This window comes from Rattus rattus, chromosome 1, assembly GCF_011064425.1.
Source record: "Rattus rattus isolate New Zealand chromosome 1, Rrattus_CSIRO_v1, whole genome shotgun sequence".
Lineage (NCBI taxonomy): Eukaryota > Metazoa > Chordata > Mammalia > Rodentia > Muridae > Rattus > Rattus rattus.
In genome coordinates this window covers 219,063,022-219,083,887 of record NC_046154.1, presented here as the reverse complement: position 1 = coordinate 219,083,887, position 20,866 = coordinate 219,063,022, and the positions used below count along the sequence as shown (strand labels likewise).

Below are 20,866 nucleotides of genomic sequence, written 5' to 3'. Positions count from 1 at the left end.
TTTGAGGTGCTGGAAATTGTACTCTGTGCTTTATATGCTAGTTCTGTACCACTAAGTTAAAGCTCTAGTCCCATATTAAGTATTTTTTTTTTAATGTTCATTAACTTCTTCAACTACTTTGTTTTATCGGATATCAATATCTAAGAAAGAAACCTAATTCAAATTTGAGAGTTTCAACTTTCACAGAATTGATGTTGATGTTATAATTATTTACAATTATGAAGGTGTTCTCCCTACCTCAATTGCTGCGTGCCAAAGTGTCGAACTCAAGTCTTTTCTGTTCTGGTAGGTTCCTGGCCAAACTGAAAGGGTGACCAAATTCCCACGTACTCTGTTGGCATCCCCCCATATTCTTATACCTGTTTTCAAAAAGACAGCAAAAGATACATTCATTTTATAACTGATACTATAGACAATGTCTTTCATTGTTCCTACAAATTAATTTTTTCCAGCATGAGACTTGAAAAGGTGCCCTGAACCTTTTGGTAGTGGACTTTCTCTTGTAAAGGAGGAACTAAATAAGAATCTTCTAGATACTTGTTACATTAGTTGTTTCACCTCAGATTTTAATAAATATATACACAGCATTTGTATACATTAAAAAACTTTGTAGTTTACTTCGTATGGTAGAAGTGATGAAACATATTCATATTGTATATAATTTTTAATTAAAATGACCTTACTCGTGGATACTGTTTCTGATTGACAAGTGAGGAGTATTTTAAAAGTCACAGCAGTTCAGCAGACTATGGTTCAGTGGGTAAAGTTGCTGGTCTCAAAGCCTGACTACCTAAGTTCCATTCTTGGTACCCACATAGTAATAGAGAGAGTAAACAGACTTCATAAAGTTGTCCTCTGACCTTCACATGCATGGTATAGAATGGATGCCTTCTTTCGTACACATAGGATAATAAGCACATTTAAAGTGTAGCATAAAGTCATAATAATTAAAAATTTTAGATTACTCGTTTTTATGTTTGTGAGTGTTTTGTCTGTATGTATGGATATGCACCACATATATAGGTCTGGTGCCTGAAGAAGTCAGAGTATCAGATCTCTTGAATCTGGATGGTTGTGAGCCACCATGTTGGTTCTAGGAATCCCAGGGCTCTCTGGAAAAGTAACAAATGCTTTTAGTCAATGAAGCTTCTTTCTAGCCTACGCCATAGTAATGGAAAAGAGTTATAACATGAGTTATAAACTCATGTTAGATTCAGCTCTCTATTGTTTGATAGTACAGCCACAGGTGGGTGGCTATTTGAATGGAAATTAAATTTAGTAACAAAATCAAAATACAAATTCAGCTCCACAGTTGCATGAGCCACAATTCATAATTTGAACTTTATTAAGCACATGTGGCTTAGTGATTATCTTATTGGACAGCACAGACAGACCACTCCCACCCTTACTGAAAGGTCAACTAAATAGCATTGTCTTAGATTTCTCAGGAAGATTACCTCCGAGGACGCACTATGCGAACCACAATATCGCCATGTTACCTTCTCCTACGGTAAAGTAGATGATGTTGTCATCTATGTCCACCCCATCGGTCCCAAACACACCAATTGCTGGGGAGAAGCCATGGTGAAATGCACAGCCTCGAACGTAAGACAAGCCGTGATCTTGGATCTAGGGAACATTTGGATTAGATGAACATTTTCAGTAATAAAATTTAAATATGTTTAAAGAAAAATTTTAATTAAGTGATTTTAATAAACAAGCCTTACTCATATACACATATTATTTCTTAAAAGAGATGATTTTCTTATACCCTTTTAATTACAGAAGATTTCCATGTCGTGAGTTTATGATTAAATAAAGTAAAAAAAAAATCATATGGGCATGTTCAGATTAAATTTTTTCAAGGGTTTTTCTGTGTGTTTATATTTCTCTTATCACCTTTAAGAAGAAAGTCATAAAGGTGCTTAATTTTTAGTAGTGATTTTTAAAATTTGAACAATTAGTTGGCAGTGGTGAAACAGACCTTTAATCCCAGAACTTAGGAGGTAGAGGCCAGCAGATCTCTGTGAGTTTGAGGCTAGCCTTGTCTACAGAGTGAGTTTTAAGAAGCTAAGACAGCCAAGGTCATATGTCATACACACACACACACACACACACACACACACACACACACACACACACACACACTGTATCAAAAAGGAAAACAAACAAATGAAAGAACTGAACACCCCACCTCCCAACCTAAATAATAACACTCCAGGTAAGGAGCGTAATCCAAGTGAGTCAGTGAATAAGTCAGAAGTATCAAGTTTAAAAACTTCCTTTGTATTTATTTATTTACTGTCTCCTCCCTTATTTGTGTGCATATGCACGTGTGTGTGTGTGTGTGTGTGTGTGTGTGTGTGTGTGTGTGTGTGTGTGTGTCTATGTTATAGCACATGCATGAAAGTCAGAGAACAGCTTTTGGAAGTCAGTTTATTCCTTCCTCTAAGTATGTCCTGGGGATTGAACTCATGTTGTCAGTCTTAGTGGAAAGTACATATACCTGCTGAGCCATATTACAGGCTCAAGAGGTTTCAACCTCAGCCCCCAAAACATAAGTTTTATTTCACCTATAAATTATGATCTTTCCTATGTCTCTTAGCTCTCCAGCCTTCTTAGCATAATTACTTCCCATTTTTTGCTGGAAATATATATGCAGATATTAAGGTCTGCTTGTCTTTTGAGACACATAAGCAATACTCACACACACACACACACACACACACACACACACACTTAGAAAAAGTTATTCTTAGTGACTGAAAAGTAAAGTTGACCCATGATACAGTGCAGCAGGTATGTGTGCTGTCCACCAAGACTGACAGCCTGAGTTCTGTCCCCAGAGCCAACATGGTATAAGGAGAGGACTGAGTCCCAGAGCTGTCCTCTGACCTTCATGTGCCATAACACGCACCATTCAATTCTATTGCTTTCCCTATGGTCTTATTGACCGTAAATAAGCGAAATAATGCTACTGTGAGTCTATTCAAGTTGATGTGCAACAGAACCGGGGACATTTCCTTGTATTAGAAGATACATTTTCCTACCTAAAGAGACAGGTATTTGGTCAAGTAATATTTAAAATGCAGGTCTTATAATTTGAGCATATATTAAAATTAAAACACGAACTTGTCATAGGTTAAGCAATGCAAGTAAAGGATATATGCATTAAGAAAGAGGCTATAAAGCTAATTGCTTTTCTACTTTAAGCCTGATATAGTAGGTTGGTTAAACATTTTGTGGTGAATACGTAAGTGATAGTCAAAGGGTAAAAGGTGTAAAGACTTTGGGTCTGGACCAACACTTGCTTAAGGAACTTTCGTAACCTTTAGCTGTTTGATGTACTTTATTTTCAGGGATTTTAAAAAATAATTTATTTCCTTTTATTTCATATGTGTTGGTGTTTTACCTGTATGAATATCTGTATGAGGGTTTCAGATTCCCTGAAACTGGAGTTACAGACAGTTGTGAGCTGCCATGTGAGTTCTGGAAGTTGACCCAGGTCCTTTGGAAGTGCTCTAAAATGATGAGCCAACTCCCCAGCCTCTCATTTGCAGGTTCTTTTTAGAACAAATTTTTTTTTGCACAAAAGATATTTTATTTGGAACATATGTAAAAGTAAAGCACAAACCTGTCCCAGGTTAAGAAATGTCACAGCATATCTTGGATCTGTACTATCTCTGTAGCCTTCTTGACCACTGTGATAAAATTCCACATTACTGATTCTTGCATTTCCTAAGGGAGTAGATGATTAAAAGAAAATATCCTAAAATGAATAAAATAAAAATATTTGAATGCTTTATAAAACTACTCAAATTCTTCATGGGAACCTTATTTCTCTTTGCTCCTCTACTTCAAATGAAGCAATATTTCTTAGTCTTTTTGCTCTTAGATTTTATCTCCAATAGCTTCTTTCCCCATAAAGTTATAAGATTTAAATTATATAAATTTAACATTTATCTAAAATATATAACAAGTCTTTGGAAGATCGCAAACCATTGCAATATCTAAGATTCTCTTTTGTTTTTACTTTTGTATTATTTACTTATGATTATATCTAAAAAACAAATTTTCTTCTCCTTTAGCATAATATTGCCTTGCTAAGAAAACACCTAAGGCATGGATATCATTTATCTGATGTTTCAATCTTGTTGCTATGAAGAGCTTTTCTTATGAGAATTCTATTTCAGAAACTCTCAGAATGTGCATTGCCACTCCTCTGTCAGTCAGTTTGTCATAGTTTCACTGAGGGGCAAGAGATGGTATTGTAAGTCAGCAATCACAGTAATAATGATCTATAAGAAATTACTTTGTGCCAAGTTCTGAAAGTTCCAGAAGTCCTCGAAACTGATTAGATGCATTAGGTATCCCTGGACCATTACCAGAGTTATTTACAGAAATGATTGACCCTTAATTACAGAAAATATTACAATAAATATTTGGATATTGAAGAATGAAGACTCAAAAATATTAATTCATTTGTAAAGAATTTATGACTCAAAATGGAAACATTACTAAGATAAATAATGGGGCATTTGAGTATCAATGAAATAATCACAGTAGATTAGAGCATAATAAATATGGTTAAATGTATGGTTCGTATAGGTAACTAATAACAAAACAAAGTTCTTGTTAGGCTGGAGATGACTCAGAAAATAAAATTCTGGACACGACACATGAAGTCCTGATTTCTAACACCCCTCCCCCCGGAGCACATGTAAAAAGTTATGCATGGGGACTGTGTTTGATAGTTACACTGCTAGAGAGGTGAGACAAGAGGATCCTTGAGGATCACCAGCCAAATAGTCTTACCCAAGGTTCAGAGACCTGGTCTCAAAAAATAAGGTGGAGAACAGTTGAGGGAAATACCTGATGTTGAACTCTGGCCAACATATACACATGCATGTACCTGTGTCTGAACACACATGAGCATGCCTGTGTGTGCATGCCCATGCACACATGTGTGCACGCACACAAAGATACACAGATACAGACAGACAGACGGACACACTCACATACAAGGAAATACACACACAGGAGATTATCTGGAGAATCATTCAATAGCTGTACGAGATGAGAATCAAAGATTTTTTTTTTTGCATTTATTGTAGGAATCTTCTTCAAGACCATAAGGCTTAATAAAGTTTAAAAAGAAACACTTTCTAGATTACAATGAGGAGGGAATGACAGAGTTAAAATAGTACCAGATAAAACAATTGGATAGAATTGGTACATTGATAGAGATGAGGATGACATTGAAATTTACTACATTGCTTTTCTCTGCATTTGGTGTATTTGAAGTTTTCCTTAAACACAGGAGATGTCATGAGATAATTTCTGTTTGACTAGTGAAAAGTCTGGCTGTCATTTAGCTCCGTTTCTGGCTTAGTCATTTTTACTGTCTATGAAGATGAAATAAATAGTTAATAATGTTACACTTCAGAGAGTAACACGCAGAGTATGTAATCACACGTGAAGCTCTATTTTTCTGTGTGGTCCTATGGAGATGTGAGAATTATAAGTACAGGAGACTATGTCATGTGTCGCTTGGGAAGAAATGGACTGAACTTATACTAACCCTTAAATGTCATCATGTTTCCAGTGAATGAGCCAACTAGGATCCGTGCACCAAAAGAGTCCTTGGACCAAACTGAGTAATCTTCACCAACTATTTTGATGTTCCTACTCAGTATCCCAACATCAGCTGATAACGTGTAGCTCTGACTTGTTTCAGGGATCCACTGTCTTTCAGCTGCAGCCAGACAAATGGGTAATTGTCAATATTAGGAAATATTTATGTATTAGTTTCTTTACAATATGGAAGGTGACATTTAACAGGTCAAATGTTGCCACAGATGTATAAAGTGACTAGATATATTGCTTAAGCAGAGATAAATGGCAAACTGAAATCAAGATTTTGTTTTATTTAGATACTAATCCATCCAATATATATCACCTCTTTAAAATAAAAGATTAACTAGAAAAGGTAGAAATTAAGGAGCTTTTGCTCCACACCCTTTTAAACAGTTTTATACTTTTATAAAATCTATGAAGCACAAAGTCTGATACTGGTTTTCCTGAGACTAACTTAATTCAGTCAATATGTCTGTTTCCAATTAAATTAGTGTTCCCGAAAACAACATAACTTTGTTCCTCTTTATAGACTAAAACTTTTAACATATATACATCATTTTTTCCTTATCCATTCCACTGTTGATGAATATGTAGGCTTGGTTAATGGCTTAACTCTTATGAATAGTCAATATCTTAAGGTAGAATGGGAGGACTAGAGTCAAAGTACATTATATACTTGTATGAAAACATCCTTATAAAGCACATACCATGCACAATGAATACATGCAAATGAAAATAAGAAAAATAGGAACAGATAGTGCTTAAGATTATTTTAAATAAGAGGTACTGCTTAATACTTTTTGGAGATAGTTTGCAATTATATGAAATTATACATGAAAACATTATTGAAATGCTAGTTTTAATTCTATTCAGTGAGGAAACACAGAGTTATTTAAAGAATGTTAGCCTAGGCACTGAGTAGAATTTTCAAGGAATACATATTATTTTTCCCAGCTCTGGCTGGCTCTGCTTTCATATGCATGTTGCATATGAATCAGAATTCTGTATAAATATGTAGTTCTGTATCAGACACAATTTTTATCTTGTCTTGTTTTTTATGGTATGTTTATGGTGTTTTGTTTTCATGTATGTCTGAGTACCACATGCATGTCTCTGTGCATTCAGGGGCCAGAAGAGGGTGTTAGGTCAACTGAAACTGGAGTTATAGGTGGTTATGAGTCACTGTGTGGCTGTAGGGAATTGCAACCCAGAATTATGGAAAGTGACCTTAACTACTGAGCCATCTCTCTAACCTCTGGATAAAAGTTTTTATAATACCATGATATACCAAGGATTCCTTGGAAACTAAGAAAAGAAAAAGGCAGGGACATACTCTACAGAATGTTATACAAATGGTCTTCATTGAATATTTGCTGAATGGGTGAATGGATGAAGAATACTTAGAACGAAGGACATTGAATGGCAAGATATAAACAGTAGAGTCCACTGATACCAAAGGCAACAATTCTGGCAAAATATTTGTGAAGTTTAATCAAGGAATTATAATTACAGGGTACATAACTAAAATATGACCATTTCCAGACACTTTAATTATATATCCTCTTGGTTAGAGAGCAGCCACTTACCAAGGTGCGTGTAGGAAAGGCTATCATTGAGGATGAGAACTTTGCGCCCATGTAGGACTTTAGCAATCCTTCTGATCTCCGTCTGATGTAAATCATAGCTCGTAGTCGTTATCACAATATCTTCTCCCTCCTTAGGAAAATTCAAGGGCCAAATGCAAGAGTAATTTTAAAAGTAAGTCTATGGTTCTTAGTAGCAATCATTAAACAATTCTAAATTTATGTCTCAGTAGCAATCAGGGTACTACCGGATATTATAAACTATCCATCCAGATCTCTAACAATAAATATGCCTTGTTGATGTTGAGAATTTCAGAGTATGATGTTCATCCATGTACCATGATGCATATACAAAACTCCATGCCACAAACACATGTATGCCATGTCCTCTACCCTCAACCACCTCCACACAGAAACAAATAATAATGAATAAACTAATGTTAAAAAAGGCTAAATTATGAAGTTACTCTTTATATTCCACTGTTCTCTCATTTAGTATAGGCATTACTTAAAGTCACTGTGTTTCAAAGTTTATTCTTTTCCTAAGTGTCAAGTATCTAACATCAAAACTAACAAGTGATGAGGTAACCAAACTAAAAGTAAAATATATATAAAATAACCCCACTGACTGTCTTTTTTGCAAGAATTTACAAATATTTAGAGCGAACAATTTTCATTCTTTTTCTTTTATAACTAAGGTGCCCATGATGCTATTTATATACTTCAAAGAATTGGACATCACAATTTTAAACTACTTGTTATCAGGTCATCCCTTGCAAGCTGACTGTAAGATATACAGTTCTCATACTGTTAATTACAGGGAGGAAACAGAAAACGGGGAAGAAACTGTTTCAAGTAAACAGTTCACACTCATCTTATAACGTATTTTTGTTTTTTACCTGCCAATCCACAGCATCCACCAAAGATAAGATTTTGGAGCCTACTTCTGCAGTTTCCAACAGTTTAGTTTTATAAACTGAATGTGGAAGTCCATGCAGGTCCAGCTCACCAAACACTCCTGAAGGAGAAAAGAATTCTTACGTGCACACAGTCCTGAGTTAGGGACTAGTGTAGAATGGGACTATCTACTGATGTATTTCAGCAAGCTAGTAAACATTCGAGAATGAATGGAATGAATTGAGATTGGCTGGGCAAGTGTTGGCAATTTGACCTATTTTTAGGAATCTAGACCATAGTAAATCTGGCACGAAAGGAAACGTAAGTCAGGAGGCTTACCACAACATTATGTTGGAAACAATAAAAATGAAATTAATGCAGATTCACATAAATGATTAACTATATTTCAATTGTATTAACAGTAGGGAGCAGTATTCTAGTAAAGGTGTGTTTGTTGACAATGGTTGATCTGTGCCCCATATATCCATAACATGTTAGCAAAGAATCAAAAAGCTTCTAAGAACAAATGATGTATGTATTTTAACCATGTTTTAACACAATGAAAACACAATAGATATTAGAAAAGAAGCAGTATATGTGCAAGACAAATAGATTAACTAAAAAGACACAAAGTATTCACCTAATACCAGTTTTCCTCAAGGTATGAACTGGAAACAAATATGTTTTTAAAAGTATTTTTCCTTGATGTTGTTTGTAATATTTGAATTAATGCCATTTTTGAAAACACAGACATCCAAATATCTTTAAGACTGGGTTTGCCTGTGTCTGCGATGCTCTTATGTGTCTCCTAAATGAATATGCAGCAGTATTAATAAAAGCAGCTGTTAATTATGGCCAAATTAAACTCTTTTAAGACCTTTGCCTTCCAGATTTAAATAGAACTGTGTACAATACACTGATGCCTCGGGGAAATTAAGCTCAACAGCAGTTGTGAGTCACTCAGTGTAGAGCCACCGTCTGCTTATGAATACTGAAAGTGGAATTAAGTCAGGAGAGTGGTCTGTCTGCGGAAAGGCATAAAATATGAAAACGTATTATTGTTCTTTTATATATCAAGGAAAGATTTCAGAGAAATTATACCAGTATGTAGAGCTTTGCTAAATTTAGTTTTACAATACCTAATAGTTTGATTTGAAATATACACATCCATATCGGTTACTAAATTGTAATATGACACTATTTAACATTTTAAAAATTCCACTCCTGTGTTTAGAATAAATAAATGACTATAAAAGATTGTAATGCCATAAATCCTGTTTATTTTTAAAATAGACTAAGAAAAAGGATGAGACATTTAGCATGGGATACCACATACCTAAGACCTTTGCCCCTTGATTTAGTCCATCTGGAAGAGCCCATTCTGGGGTAGAATGATTTCCTCGAAGAACAATCTGTAATTCTCCTTTAAAAGGGTTATCTTCCCAGCCACCAATTAATCTCCCTCCCTACAATGAAGCGGAAAATTGTTAGTACTTTAAAAAAATGAGCAGAAAAACGTCATCCATAAAAGAAAATTAAGAAGTTACCGGAAGTGTCTGTCATAAAAATGAAGGCTTTTTGTTAGATCATTCTTGTAAGTGGAAGTGACTTTAACTCATTACCCTTAGGAAAGGTAGTCTGAATGATTTTTTCCAAGGGCAAATTCAGTATCTATTTACTGTCAGGATCAGACCAAGAACTAAGGTCTTCTAAGATGTAAGCTAGTGATGTTTGAACACACTGCACTGTATTTGGATACAATACGTCATACACAAAATATGCTCCAACCACTTTTATCTCAGCCATACCAGTTATGACCATTGCTGCTAATAATGATGGCTGCCCTCAAATGCTTGCTAACTAATGTAAACCTAATGTAAGACTTCATCTGTATTAATTATAAATGTCCCTTATGCTAAACCCATGAATTTATATTTTAATTTTTATTTCACAGGTGAGAAAACTGCCGATGAAGTGAGAGCTTTCAGACAACATATCAAACATTACTCAACTAATATTTTATTAGTATTAATAATACATTAATTATTAATGTATTATTCAGATATAGCTTTATTTTACCTTAAACCCTTACATCTGTCCAAAATTTTATGCTCTGTAAAGCATCAAAATTAGTTCATGCACTTTATACTTTATAAAGAAAGGCTAAATCAATTTTAGCACAGCATTTTTATTAGTTCTTTGAGAATTTCATATGATATATTTAGATTCTACTGACACCCTGTACCCCCTCTTCCCCCTCACTCCCATCCTCCCAGATCCATTCCTGCCTCCCCACTGCTCCTAACTTCATGGCTTTTTTTTTTTTTTAATTTTCATTTTCGTAAACAACCCACACAGACCAATTCCTGTTGCCCATTTCCTCATGTGTAGGGGGCCATCTACTGGAGCATGTTAATCTGGCTAAGAATCCGAGTTTGGGGAGCTCAAAAGCCTCAGAGGTGAACCCACTGTTGTTATGCTGCTAAGTGAACATAGCATCAAACTGCAGTCTGCATTCATATCTCTCTAAGCATGAACCACTGCAGCTCTCGGGTCTGACCAGAGAAGTCTCTTTGTGCAGTAAATGCTCTCCTCAAGCAATCCCTAATAGCTTTTTTACTCAGCCACTCTTCTCATAAATAATACTAAGGAGGTAAAACAATTAAACTGATCAAGCTCTCGAGACCACCTGAGGGTTGTAGAGGAATGGCGTGATTGTTCCAACAATGGAAGCACTCCCTTGGTTACTCTTGATTTCATAAGCCTATCGCTGCCCATTCATTATTACAAAATGCTGTCTGTTTTTTTAAATAAAATCTTTTGCTTTTTCTCCCCAGAACACCTAAGAATTTGGTATTTGTTGGTGTGAATGCATAATAAATAATTAATCTTTATATAATAATATATTTATATGATAATGGTAAGAATATCTTAAGTATAGCTAAGAGAGCGACAACCACACACTAAAGAGTATGCTGTTAAGTATCTGAGTAAGGAAGATGAAGCCACAATTTAAAAAGAGCAGAAATACATTGGATATGTGTGATGCTTACATTTTCTGGGCTATGGTAACGTGTGTGTGTGTGTGTGTGTGTGTGTGTGCGTGTGTGTGTGTGCGTGTGTGTGTGTGCACGTGCATGCATGTCTACACACTGACTATTTTTCTTATTACCAATTCCACAAGTTTTCACATCAGAAATTAATAGAATAATGTAAATTATAAGACTTCACTCTTACCTGCACTGATATGTAGGTGGCATTTAAAACAACTTTTCTATAAGCAGGGCCTGCAGCTCCCACCTCAGATTTATCTTCCATTTCTAGAACTCCCCAAATAATAAGTTTTTCCATTGGAGGTATATCCATGTCAGCTACAATCCATGTTCCTAAAAAGCGGTAAGAAATGTAGTCCAACCAGAACACCATGGCTGGCAGCAGAACATTGACAAGCCTAACAGCCAGTCCTGTCTTGGAGGTTCATGAATTCCTTCCATGTAATGACTCCTATATCTCACAGAAAGCATGATATTGTGATTGGATGGCTGTTATTAGTGTTCTGTTTTGAAACAGTGTTTTTATGTTTCTGCAACTGGCCTTGAACTCCTGTGCTAAAGCAACACTCCTTTCTTGGTCTTCTGAGCCACAGGGAAAACAGGCACACGCGACCATATCCAGCTAATGTTATTATTAATAGATTTAAATATACAGAAAACTGGAAGAGTTTTTTTATACCCATACACAATAACAAAGCCCATGTCTTTACACTTGCTTGCTTTCCCCTAATGTGGAATGCTTAAAGACAGAGTCATAATAACTGCTACATCTGTTCCACTGCAACATTGGTGTTACCTAAACACTAACATTTTACTTATTTATGTGTTTACCTTCAGGAATAATCACATTTGCTCCTGGATGAGGTACAGTATAGTTGTTCTCTGGGGATGATTGCCAAAAGGACTCATTTGACCATAAACTGGAAAAATAGTAATACTTCCATTAATAATCACCTCTGTATTTAATGAGTACTTTCTTTTTTTTCTTTTTAAAGATTTATTTAATGTATATGAGTCCACTGTAACTGTCTTCAGCCACACCAGAAAAGGGAATTGGATCCCATTACAGATGGTTGTAAGCCACCATGTGGTTGCTAGGAATTGAACTCAGGGCCTGTGGAAGAGCAGTCAGTGCTTTTAACCGCTGAGTCATCTCTCCAGCCCTAATGAGTACTTTCTTAAGGCACAGCATTATATTAAATGTCTTAGGAACAGTAGAATATGAAGTTGATATTTAATAATTTTACCAACTAGTCAAGTTAATATGCACAATTAGTAGTAAAAAACATATGTAATTTTTCAATTGAGCAAAATAATTTTAAAAATTTGGACACATTTCTTTTCATCAAATCCTTATTTTGAAATATTGTAGTTTAATTAAACCAATTGAATTTAATTTGAGATATGTCAATTATTCTGTTGTCTTATAAGATCTGACCATAGAAAATTTAAAATCAGAGCATTCTCTATCTATTTACGGGTCTCTGGTAAATATTTCTATGTCACAGAGTACATGCTGAGGTCATATTTGTGCAGATTCCTTGAACTGATGGACAGGAAATAACGTCTTACTTGTCTAGAATACATTGATGTTAGGCCCTGAACAGAAGCAGGGTAGGAGTTTGGGGTGATGGGTTTATACCCAGAATTCGGGCTGCATTAAATACAAATTAAACATGGGGAGCCCATTGAAAAAAGAAGACCTTACCCTTTTGGTAATTATGCCTTCAAGAAACTACTGCTAATGAAAATTCTCCTAAGGGGTGTAATTACAAAGTTGATATCTTCTTGCTGGAAATGACTAGTAATGATATATATGAGCCATTTACACACTAATTAAAGAGGGATGATTCATATGGTTAAAAGCTAGAGAGCCATAAAAACTGATAAGATAGAAGGAAAAGATTTTAGCTGAAAGAATTAAGATAGGTGACCAATGTTCCACAATCATAAGACCGTTAGCAACTTTTACATATACGGTTCATGAGTTTTCTCTATTTTTTCCCTGAGGAATGGATTATAAAATTAGAAAAATGTGAGCGTGGGATGTCTGTTGTCGACCAAAATCCACTGAAGAAAGCCTACGTACTTGTAAGTGGCTGGCCGTTTCCTGGGAATTGGTTTTTTTGATGGTGGATGAACTGGAAAGCAGTCTTGGAGAACACAGCAGTAAGCTTGGAAATTAATAATCACATCCTTTACATCAGGATCTAGGGTCCCAGAGATGGGCTGACTCTGAGGAAGGTCGCTTCTCCCTGACACTGGAACAAAATCAACATAGTTTTCAGTTATTATGTTAACATGTTGATTGAAGTACTCAACTCTATACATATTGAAAATATCACTTACTCCGACACAGAAAATAGTCATTGAGAAACTTCACCAAGATAGATAGTATATTGAGATGAAGTATCAAGGAGAATGAAAAGTATCTTGACAAACATTAATGCCTTAAGATACTAGAGAGGTGGCTGAGCAGTTAAGAGCATGGGCTACTCTTCCAGAGGACCTGATTTTATTCCCAGCATGCACATGACAGCCCACAACAGTCTAGAACTTCTTTTGTACATGATACATATATGCATATGCAAACAAAACATAGATAAACATACACACATGCGTGGAAAATAAGAATACCTTAAACTTTAGTTTAAATTATTCTTAAATAATTTTATTTTCTAAAAATAATTTAAAAAATTTTAGTGGATGTATACCAGTTGTCATTCTATTTGTCTCTAATATTGTAAAATAAAGAAATCAGGACCTTGTGTAATTATATTAGTATTATCTTATAAGACAAGTTTTCTAAATTAAAGGGTGTTCTAGAATTAACTTTATATCTAATATTTTTACTCAACAAATATATATCAAGTTCTGATAATGCAGGCTACCGTATGTCACATATTTCTTTTAAGAAATTGCTCTCCTCCTTAGGTAAGTTATTAGGTAAAACATCACTCTGTGTAATGAATATATACCCAAGTAATAGAGAGTGCTGGTGTTTGCTTCGAGATGCCAGTCACCATTCTTGCTAGAATTCCAATTCAGTGGGTTTGAAGAGCCATTCCTCATATCAACAACATTAAACATATCAGGATTTTGAGTGAAGTTATGTGATATAATTACATAGTCTTCTTCCTAAAATATATGCAGAAAAGTGTAGCTTGATTTATGTAAAAATACACTTCATATTATTTATGACTTAGTTTTCATCTCGTGTCATTAGCCAACATAGAGTGCTACAACCAAAGTTTAGTTCCAGTTTACCTTTCAATTGGCATTAATGTTACGTTTGACATTTTGCAGGTCTATGTCAACAATGCTAGCTCCATCACTGAGGAAAGAAAGGGATCTCTCTCTCCTCTCTCTCCCCTCTCTCCTCTCTCTCCCCTCTCTCCTCTCTCTCTCTCCTTTGTCTCTCCTCTCTCTCTCTCTCTCTCTCTCTCTCTCTCTCTCTCTCTTTCACACACACACACACACACACACACACACACACACACTCACACACTCACACACACTCAGAGAAGAAAGAGATGGGTTTGTGAGGATGCGAGTGTGGACTGCTGTTTTGTTTTCTGTAGCTCTTTCTTTACCTTAAATCCATAGAATGTGGAAGTGTATGATATGTTGGTTAAGTGCTCCACCCCTTTAAAATACCAATTTATGTGATTTGCGTTTGGAATCAGAGCCATCCACCCTGACATATGGGTCAGTCGTTTCTTCTGAAAGGGAACGATGCTAGTGCCTGTAGGAAAAACACAAAATAGCAGCACCCATAAGCTCCCCCTTCAAGAAAGGCTTCTGATTGGCAGGATTAATATAGTAAAAATGGCCATTTTACCAAAAACGATCTACAGATTCAATGCAATCCCCAGCAAAATACCAATCCAATTCTTCAAAGAGTTAGACAGAACAATTTGAAAATTCATCTGGAATAACAAAAAAACCCAGGATAGCTAAAACTATCCTCAACAATAAAAGGACTTCAGAGGGAATCACTATCCTTAAACTCAAGCAGTATTACAAAGTAATAGTGATAAAAACTGCATGGTATTGGTACAGAGACAGACAGATAGACCAATGGAATAGAACTGAAGACCCAGAAATGAACCCACCCACCTATGGTCACTTGATTTTTGACAAAGGAGCCAAAACCATCCAATGGAAAAAAGATAGCATTTTCAGCAAATGGTCCTGGTTCAACTGGAGGTCAACATGTAGAAGAATGCAGATCGATCCATGCTTATCACCCTGTACAAAGCTTAAGTCCAAGTGGATCAAGGACCTCCACATCAAACCAGATACACTCAAACTAATAGAGGAAAAAGTGGGGAAGCAACTCAAACACATGGGCACTGGAGAACATTTCCTGAACAAAACACCAATGGCTTATGCTCTAAGATCAAGAATCTACAAATGGGATCTTATAAAACTGCAAAGCCTCTGTAAGGCAAAGGACACTGTGGTTAGGACAAAACGGCAACCAACAGATTGGGAAAAGATCTTTACCAATCCTACAACAGATAGAGGCCTTATATCCAAAATATACAAAGAACTCAAGAAGTTAGACCACAGGTAGACAAATAGCCCTATTAAAAAATGGGGTTCAGAGCTAAACAAAGAATTCACAGCTGAGGAATGCCAAATGGCTGAGAAACACCTAAAGAAATGTTCAACATCTTTACACATAAGGGAAATGCAAATCAAAACAACCCCGAGATTTCACCTCACACCAGTGAGAATGGCAAAGATCAAAAACTCAGGTGACAGCAAATGCTGGTGAGGATGTGGAGAAAGAGGAACACTCCTCCATTGTTGTTGGGATTGCAGACTGGTACAACCATTCTGGAAATCAGTCTGGAGGTTCCTCAGAAAATTGGACATTGAACTACCTGAGGACCCAGCTATACCTCTCTTGGGCATATACCCAAAAGATGCCCCAACATATAACAAAGACACATGCTCCACTATGTTCATAGCAGCCTTATATATAATAGCCAGAAGCTGGAAAGAACCCAGATGCCCTTCAACAGAGGAATGGATACAGAAAATGTAGTACATCTACACAATGGAATATTACTCAGCTATCAAAAACAATAACTTTATGAAATTCATAGGCAAATGGAGGGAACTGGAAAATATCACCCTGAGTGAGGTAACCCAATCACAGAAAAACACACATGGTATGCACTCATTGATAAGTGGCTATTAGCCCAAATGCTTGAATTACCCTAGATGAACAGAACACATGAAACTCAAGACAGATGATCAAAATGCAAATGCTTCACTCCTTCTTTAAAAGGGGAACAAGAATACCCTTGGCAGGGAATAGGAAGGCAAAGATTAAAACAGAGGCAGAAGGAACACCCATTCAGAGCCTGCCCCACATGTGGCCCATACATATATAGCCACCCAATTAGACAAGATGGATGAAGCAAAGAAGTGCAGGCCGACAGGAGCCGGATGTAGATCTCTCCTGAGAGACACAGCCAGAATACAGCAAATACAGAGGTGAATGCCAGCAGCAAACCTCTGAAGTTAGAATAGGACCCCCGTTGAAGGAATCAGAGAAAGTACTGGAAGAGCTTGAAGGGGGTCGAGACCCCATATGAACAACAATGCCAACCAACCAGAGCTTCCATGGAATAAGCCACTACCCAAAGACTATACATGGACTAACCCTGGACTAACCTCATAGGTAGCAATGAATAGCCAAGTAAGAGCACCAGTGGAAGGGGAAGCCCTTGGTCCTGCTAAGACTGAACCCTCAGTGAACGTGATTGTTGTGGGGAGTGTGGTAATGGGGGGAGGATGGGGAGGGGAACACCCATATAGAAGAGGAGGGGGAGGGGTTAGGGGGATGTTGGTCTGGAAACCGGGAAAGGGAATAACATTTAAAATGTAAATAAGAAATACTCAAGTTAATAAAGAAAAAAAGGAAAAAAAAAGAAAGGCTTTTGTTTTTGAACAAAAGAAAATACAAATACTGGCTCACTCTGTGGCATTTTATTTTATTTTATTTTATTTTGGTTTTTCAAGATAGGGTTTCGCTGTGTAATACTGGCTGTCCTGGTACTTGCTGTGTAGACCAGACTGGTTTTAACTCAGAGATCTGCCTTCCTCTGCCTCTCAGGTGCTAGGTTTAAGCATGGGAGCCACCATACCTAGTTTGTCCATGGGATTTCTAGGAAAGGATTCTGTTTAAAATGCCTTTAACCAACCCCCACCCCTACTGTTTAATATTGCATTTAACTGTGGTATAAATGTTGACTATAGTATTCCAATGGACGCAGTTGTACTTTAATATGACACTCTCTGATTATTTGGCTTATAATGAATACTATCTTTACATTTTTGTAGTTATTTATGTTTTGCAATCATGCAAAATTTTAGTATTTATTTAAAGGAAAACATTCATAAAACCCTAGTTTCAATTTATTTATTTATCAATTTATTTATTTACTTTTTGAGTATGATAGACTCTAAGGGGAGGCATGTTTCTCCACGTTGAACTTTACTATGACAGAAGAAATGTAATGAAATCTAGATTTAAACTACTGAGAGGAGTCATCATCATTACGTAAATACATAGATGGTGGATAACTTGATCGTTTCAGAAAATGATCAAAAATCATGAGAAAGTAAGAATGCCTTTAGTCAAGTCTAAAATAGCCGTATCATCACAATAAGTGGTAGGGGGCAATGATATTTGTCTCCCCTAAAGATCTTCCCTTCTCAGTGATATGTCTTGCTCCCTTCTGCCTTCTAGTTGTTCTGGGTGAGAGAAGAAGAATGAAGATGAAAGGAAATCCACCCCTGAAATCATCTCTCCAGAGGAGAATGTGGAGTCTTGGTGGTCTTCTCACCTTAATGAGGAGGACAATCTCTACAAGTCAGCCTACTTTACAAAGCGCTTTCTGAGTCTGGCTTCCTCCACCTTTCTTCACCTCCTCCACCTTTCTTCACTTCCTTTTTTCGGGACCAGCTTGAGGACAGATTTTTAAATATCACATGACGGCATTATTTGCTATTTTATACTTCATATAGAAATAAACACTGGAGGCCTGGGAGACAGGTTCAAGTTTAAGTTACTTGAATAATTGACCACTTCTTGCACTTTTTCCAGATCCTTTCCAATTCAAAAAGCAATAGTCACTTCACTTTGGAGAAGTAACAATGGCCATTTCAAAGCCACCACAGTTGTATGACCCACCATCTAGAAAGGGAACTATGAAGGTAGATGATGGGTTGAATCTCTGCTCAGTCCCGAAGTGAGTCCAGGAGTGGGACACGGGTGCTTATTCAGATTCAAAGTACACAGATAAGCAGATGTAGGGATCTGCTTGAAATAAGGGAAGGATCTGGAATCCTTACAAGGAACATCTTGAGAGACTGTGATGGGAAAAAGGTAACAAGATTCTAATATTTCAGTGTGGATTAGACTAGCTAGACACAGGTACTTTTACCAGTAAACATAGTGCTGGTATATTTATGCTATGAAATTACGAAACAAAAAGCTACTATTGAAAGACCACATATTTGTTTTAAATTATAAGTCACCTTATCAATATAGTTAAGTGGGGATGGGGTATTTGAAAATACCGATGGCTTATTAAATTACCACCTTGAAATTATTTGTAATGTGCTGAAAAAAGAATGGTAAATTATGATAGCAGAGAATGAGAGGCAAGTGATTTGATTCTGTTGAAAAAGTCCCTTTCTATTTTCACAATCATTTGTTATGTGTTTGGCTTTACCCAGAGAATGTAAGCAATAACTTTTGTAGGTGGCATAAAGATTTTGTTTAGAAAATCTACGATTCACCTATGCTGTCACACACTTTTAGAATCTTCGGTTTATCATAACAGTCTGTGGTGTGTTGATTCATTGTAGACAGATATTTATGCAGAGAGGATATAATTTATGATGTTCAACTTAATGAGTTTTGGACTTTACATTGGTAGGTCATAAAATAACAATAATAATTATCCAATAGGTTACATTAGATATTCAAGCCATTATTATAAAATAGGCTTGCATTAAATGCTGATCTGAACTAGGGGCTAATGTAAGTGCAAATGGGTAAAGTAACCTAGATTGAGGCATCTTCTTCAGAATATTATGTGTAGCAGATGCACTTTCAACATTGCTCATTTTCAACTAATAACAGGTTTATTAAAATACAATGCATAGGAAGTCAAATATTATTAGTTTCTAAATAGATGAATAAGTAGATAGATGTAGTAAGTTATAGATAGATATAACTATCTATCTATAATAGATTTGAGTCACTCAAAGTAGGCTACCTGAAGTATAAATGAGAAAAGATATGCGTAGTTACTGACTTTATAGATCCTGGAGAGAGAACAAACGCTTAGGAAGGACTAAGGGACTAAGGGCCATTCCGCCCAGACAGTAGACCGCTGTCCTCTGTAGGCCAATGTGTTATAAGTGTATTCCCTATGATAGAGTTAGTAAAAAGCAATAGAACTTTTATAAGGTGCGGCCTCATGGGAAGTGTTCACGTCATTAAGAACAGGCCCTGAGAAGGGAAAGTGAACTGATGCAGTAGCTTTGTTCCATTTTGGTTCCTCACCAGGACACACTTCCTTGGCACAGGCTCAAAGGCAACTAGACCCAAGATCACCAATAGAAACTTCAAAAGACTGAGCCAAGATAAATCTTTCTCTGCACAAGTTAATTATCTCGGGCTTTTGTTGTAGTAATGAGAAGGTGAGTAAGGGCATAACACACTGTAAGGAACAGCAGGGGTCAGTGCGACAGCCAAAGATTTATGACATAAAAGAAGCAGCTTACAAGTTCTGTTTGGCTGAAAAGTTGCATATGAATTGCGAGTAATTACTTCAACCTAGTCAGGCAATAATGCCAACTACAGCCAGGGTACTAAGGACAATATATATATATATATATATATATATATATATATATATATACATACATACATATACACCATACATATGTATCTCTCTCTTGAATAGCTGGTTTCTGCCTGGAATATGACTGGCACAAATGTGCGTTTTGCAATATTCAGAACACCATAAAGTAACTCAAGAAAATGATAACAAGACATTAGGGGAACATTGAAATTCGTTTCTTACACTGTCAGAATTCACTTACCAAAAGAGTCTGAGAGAACCACATCTTTTTCAAGTAGAGATACTGGAGACGGCTTGTTGAATGCTAAACGGTGGAAACTGACAGAGGCGTCGCAGACGGAGCCAGGAAAGCCAATGCTCCATGCAGCCTCTTGAGTGCAGTGTGAAGGGTCCAGTAAGGGGCTGTGTGGAATGACAGTGTGGCCTCTGTGCCCTGGGGAAGAAGCAGAAACAGCATGACTCCAACTTTATGTGAGAAAAGTAATAAATCTGACCTCCAGTGCACGTAGGTCCTGTGACCACAATATTACCAACAACATCTACAAACCTTCGTAGAGGATTTTCCTTGCAAGTTACAGATACGTTTGTTTTACAGTAGACTTTTCTGTCAAGGGATTCACCACCAATGTATTTGAAACACAAGACCTGACGCACGCACAAGAGTCGAAGAGATGGAAAATAGCACAAGTAACTTGATTCAGGATTCAGACGGATTCTAAGGAAGATTCAAACCTGCTCACAGATCATGTGCTTTTAAACAAATATAGGCTTAGTTACTAGAGAACGTCTTGTACTGGCT

The 20,866-nt window shown here is 36.4% G+C and overlaps 1 protein-coding gene across 1 annotated transcript in view; it reads right to left on the bottom strand.

Moving 5' to 3' along the window:
* Positions 1-20,866, bottom strand: part of Pkhd1l1 (PKHD1 like 1) — a 149,335-nt gene that overhangs the window by 28,025 nt on the left and 100,444 nt on the right. The window contains 13 exon segments of the mRNA XM_032888552.1: positions 238-359; positions 1,500-1,629; positions 3,635-3,738; positions 5,582-5,755; positions 7,224-7,353; positions 8,120-8,238; positions 9,454-9,583; positions 11,355-11,503; positions 12,002-12,090; positions 13,260-13,431; positions 14,149-14,308; positions 14,764-14,915; positions 20,309-20,500. Of these exon segments, the coding sequence (XP_032744443.1) occupies positions 238-359; positions 1,500-1,629; positions 3,635-3,738; positions 5,582-5,755; positions 7,224-7,353; positions 8,120-8,238; positions 9,454-9,583; positions 11,355-11,503; positions 12,002-12,090; positions 13,260-13,431; positions 14,149-14,308; positions 14,764-14,915; positions 20,309-20,500 (1,823 nt within the window).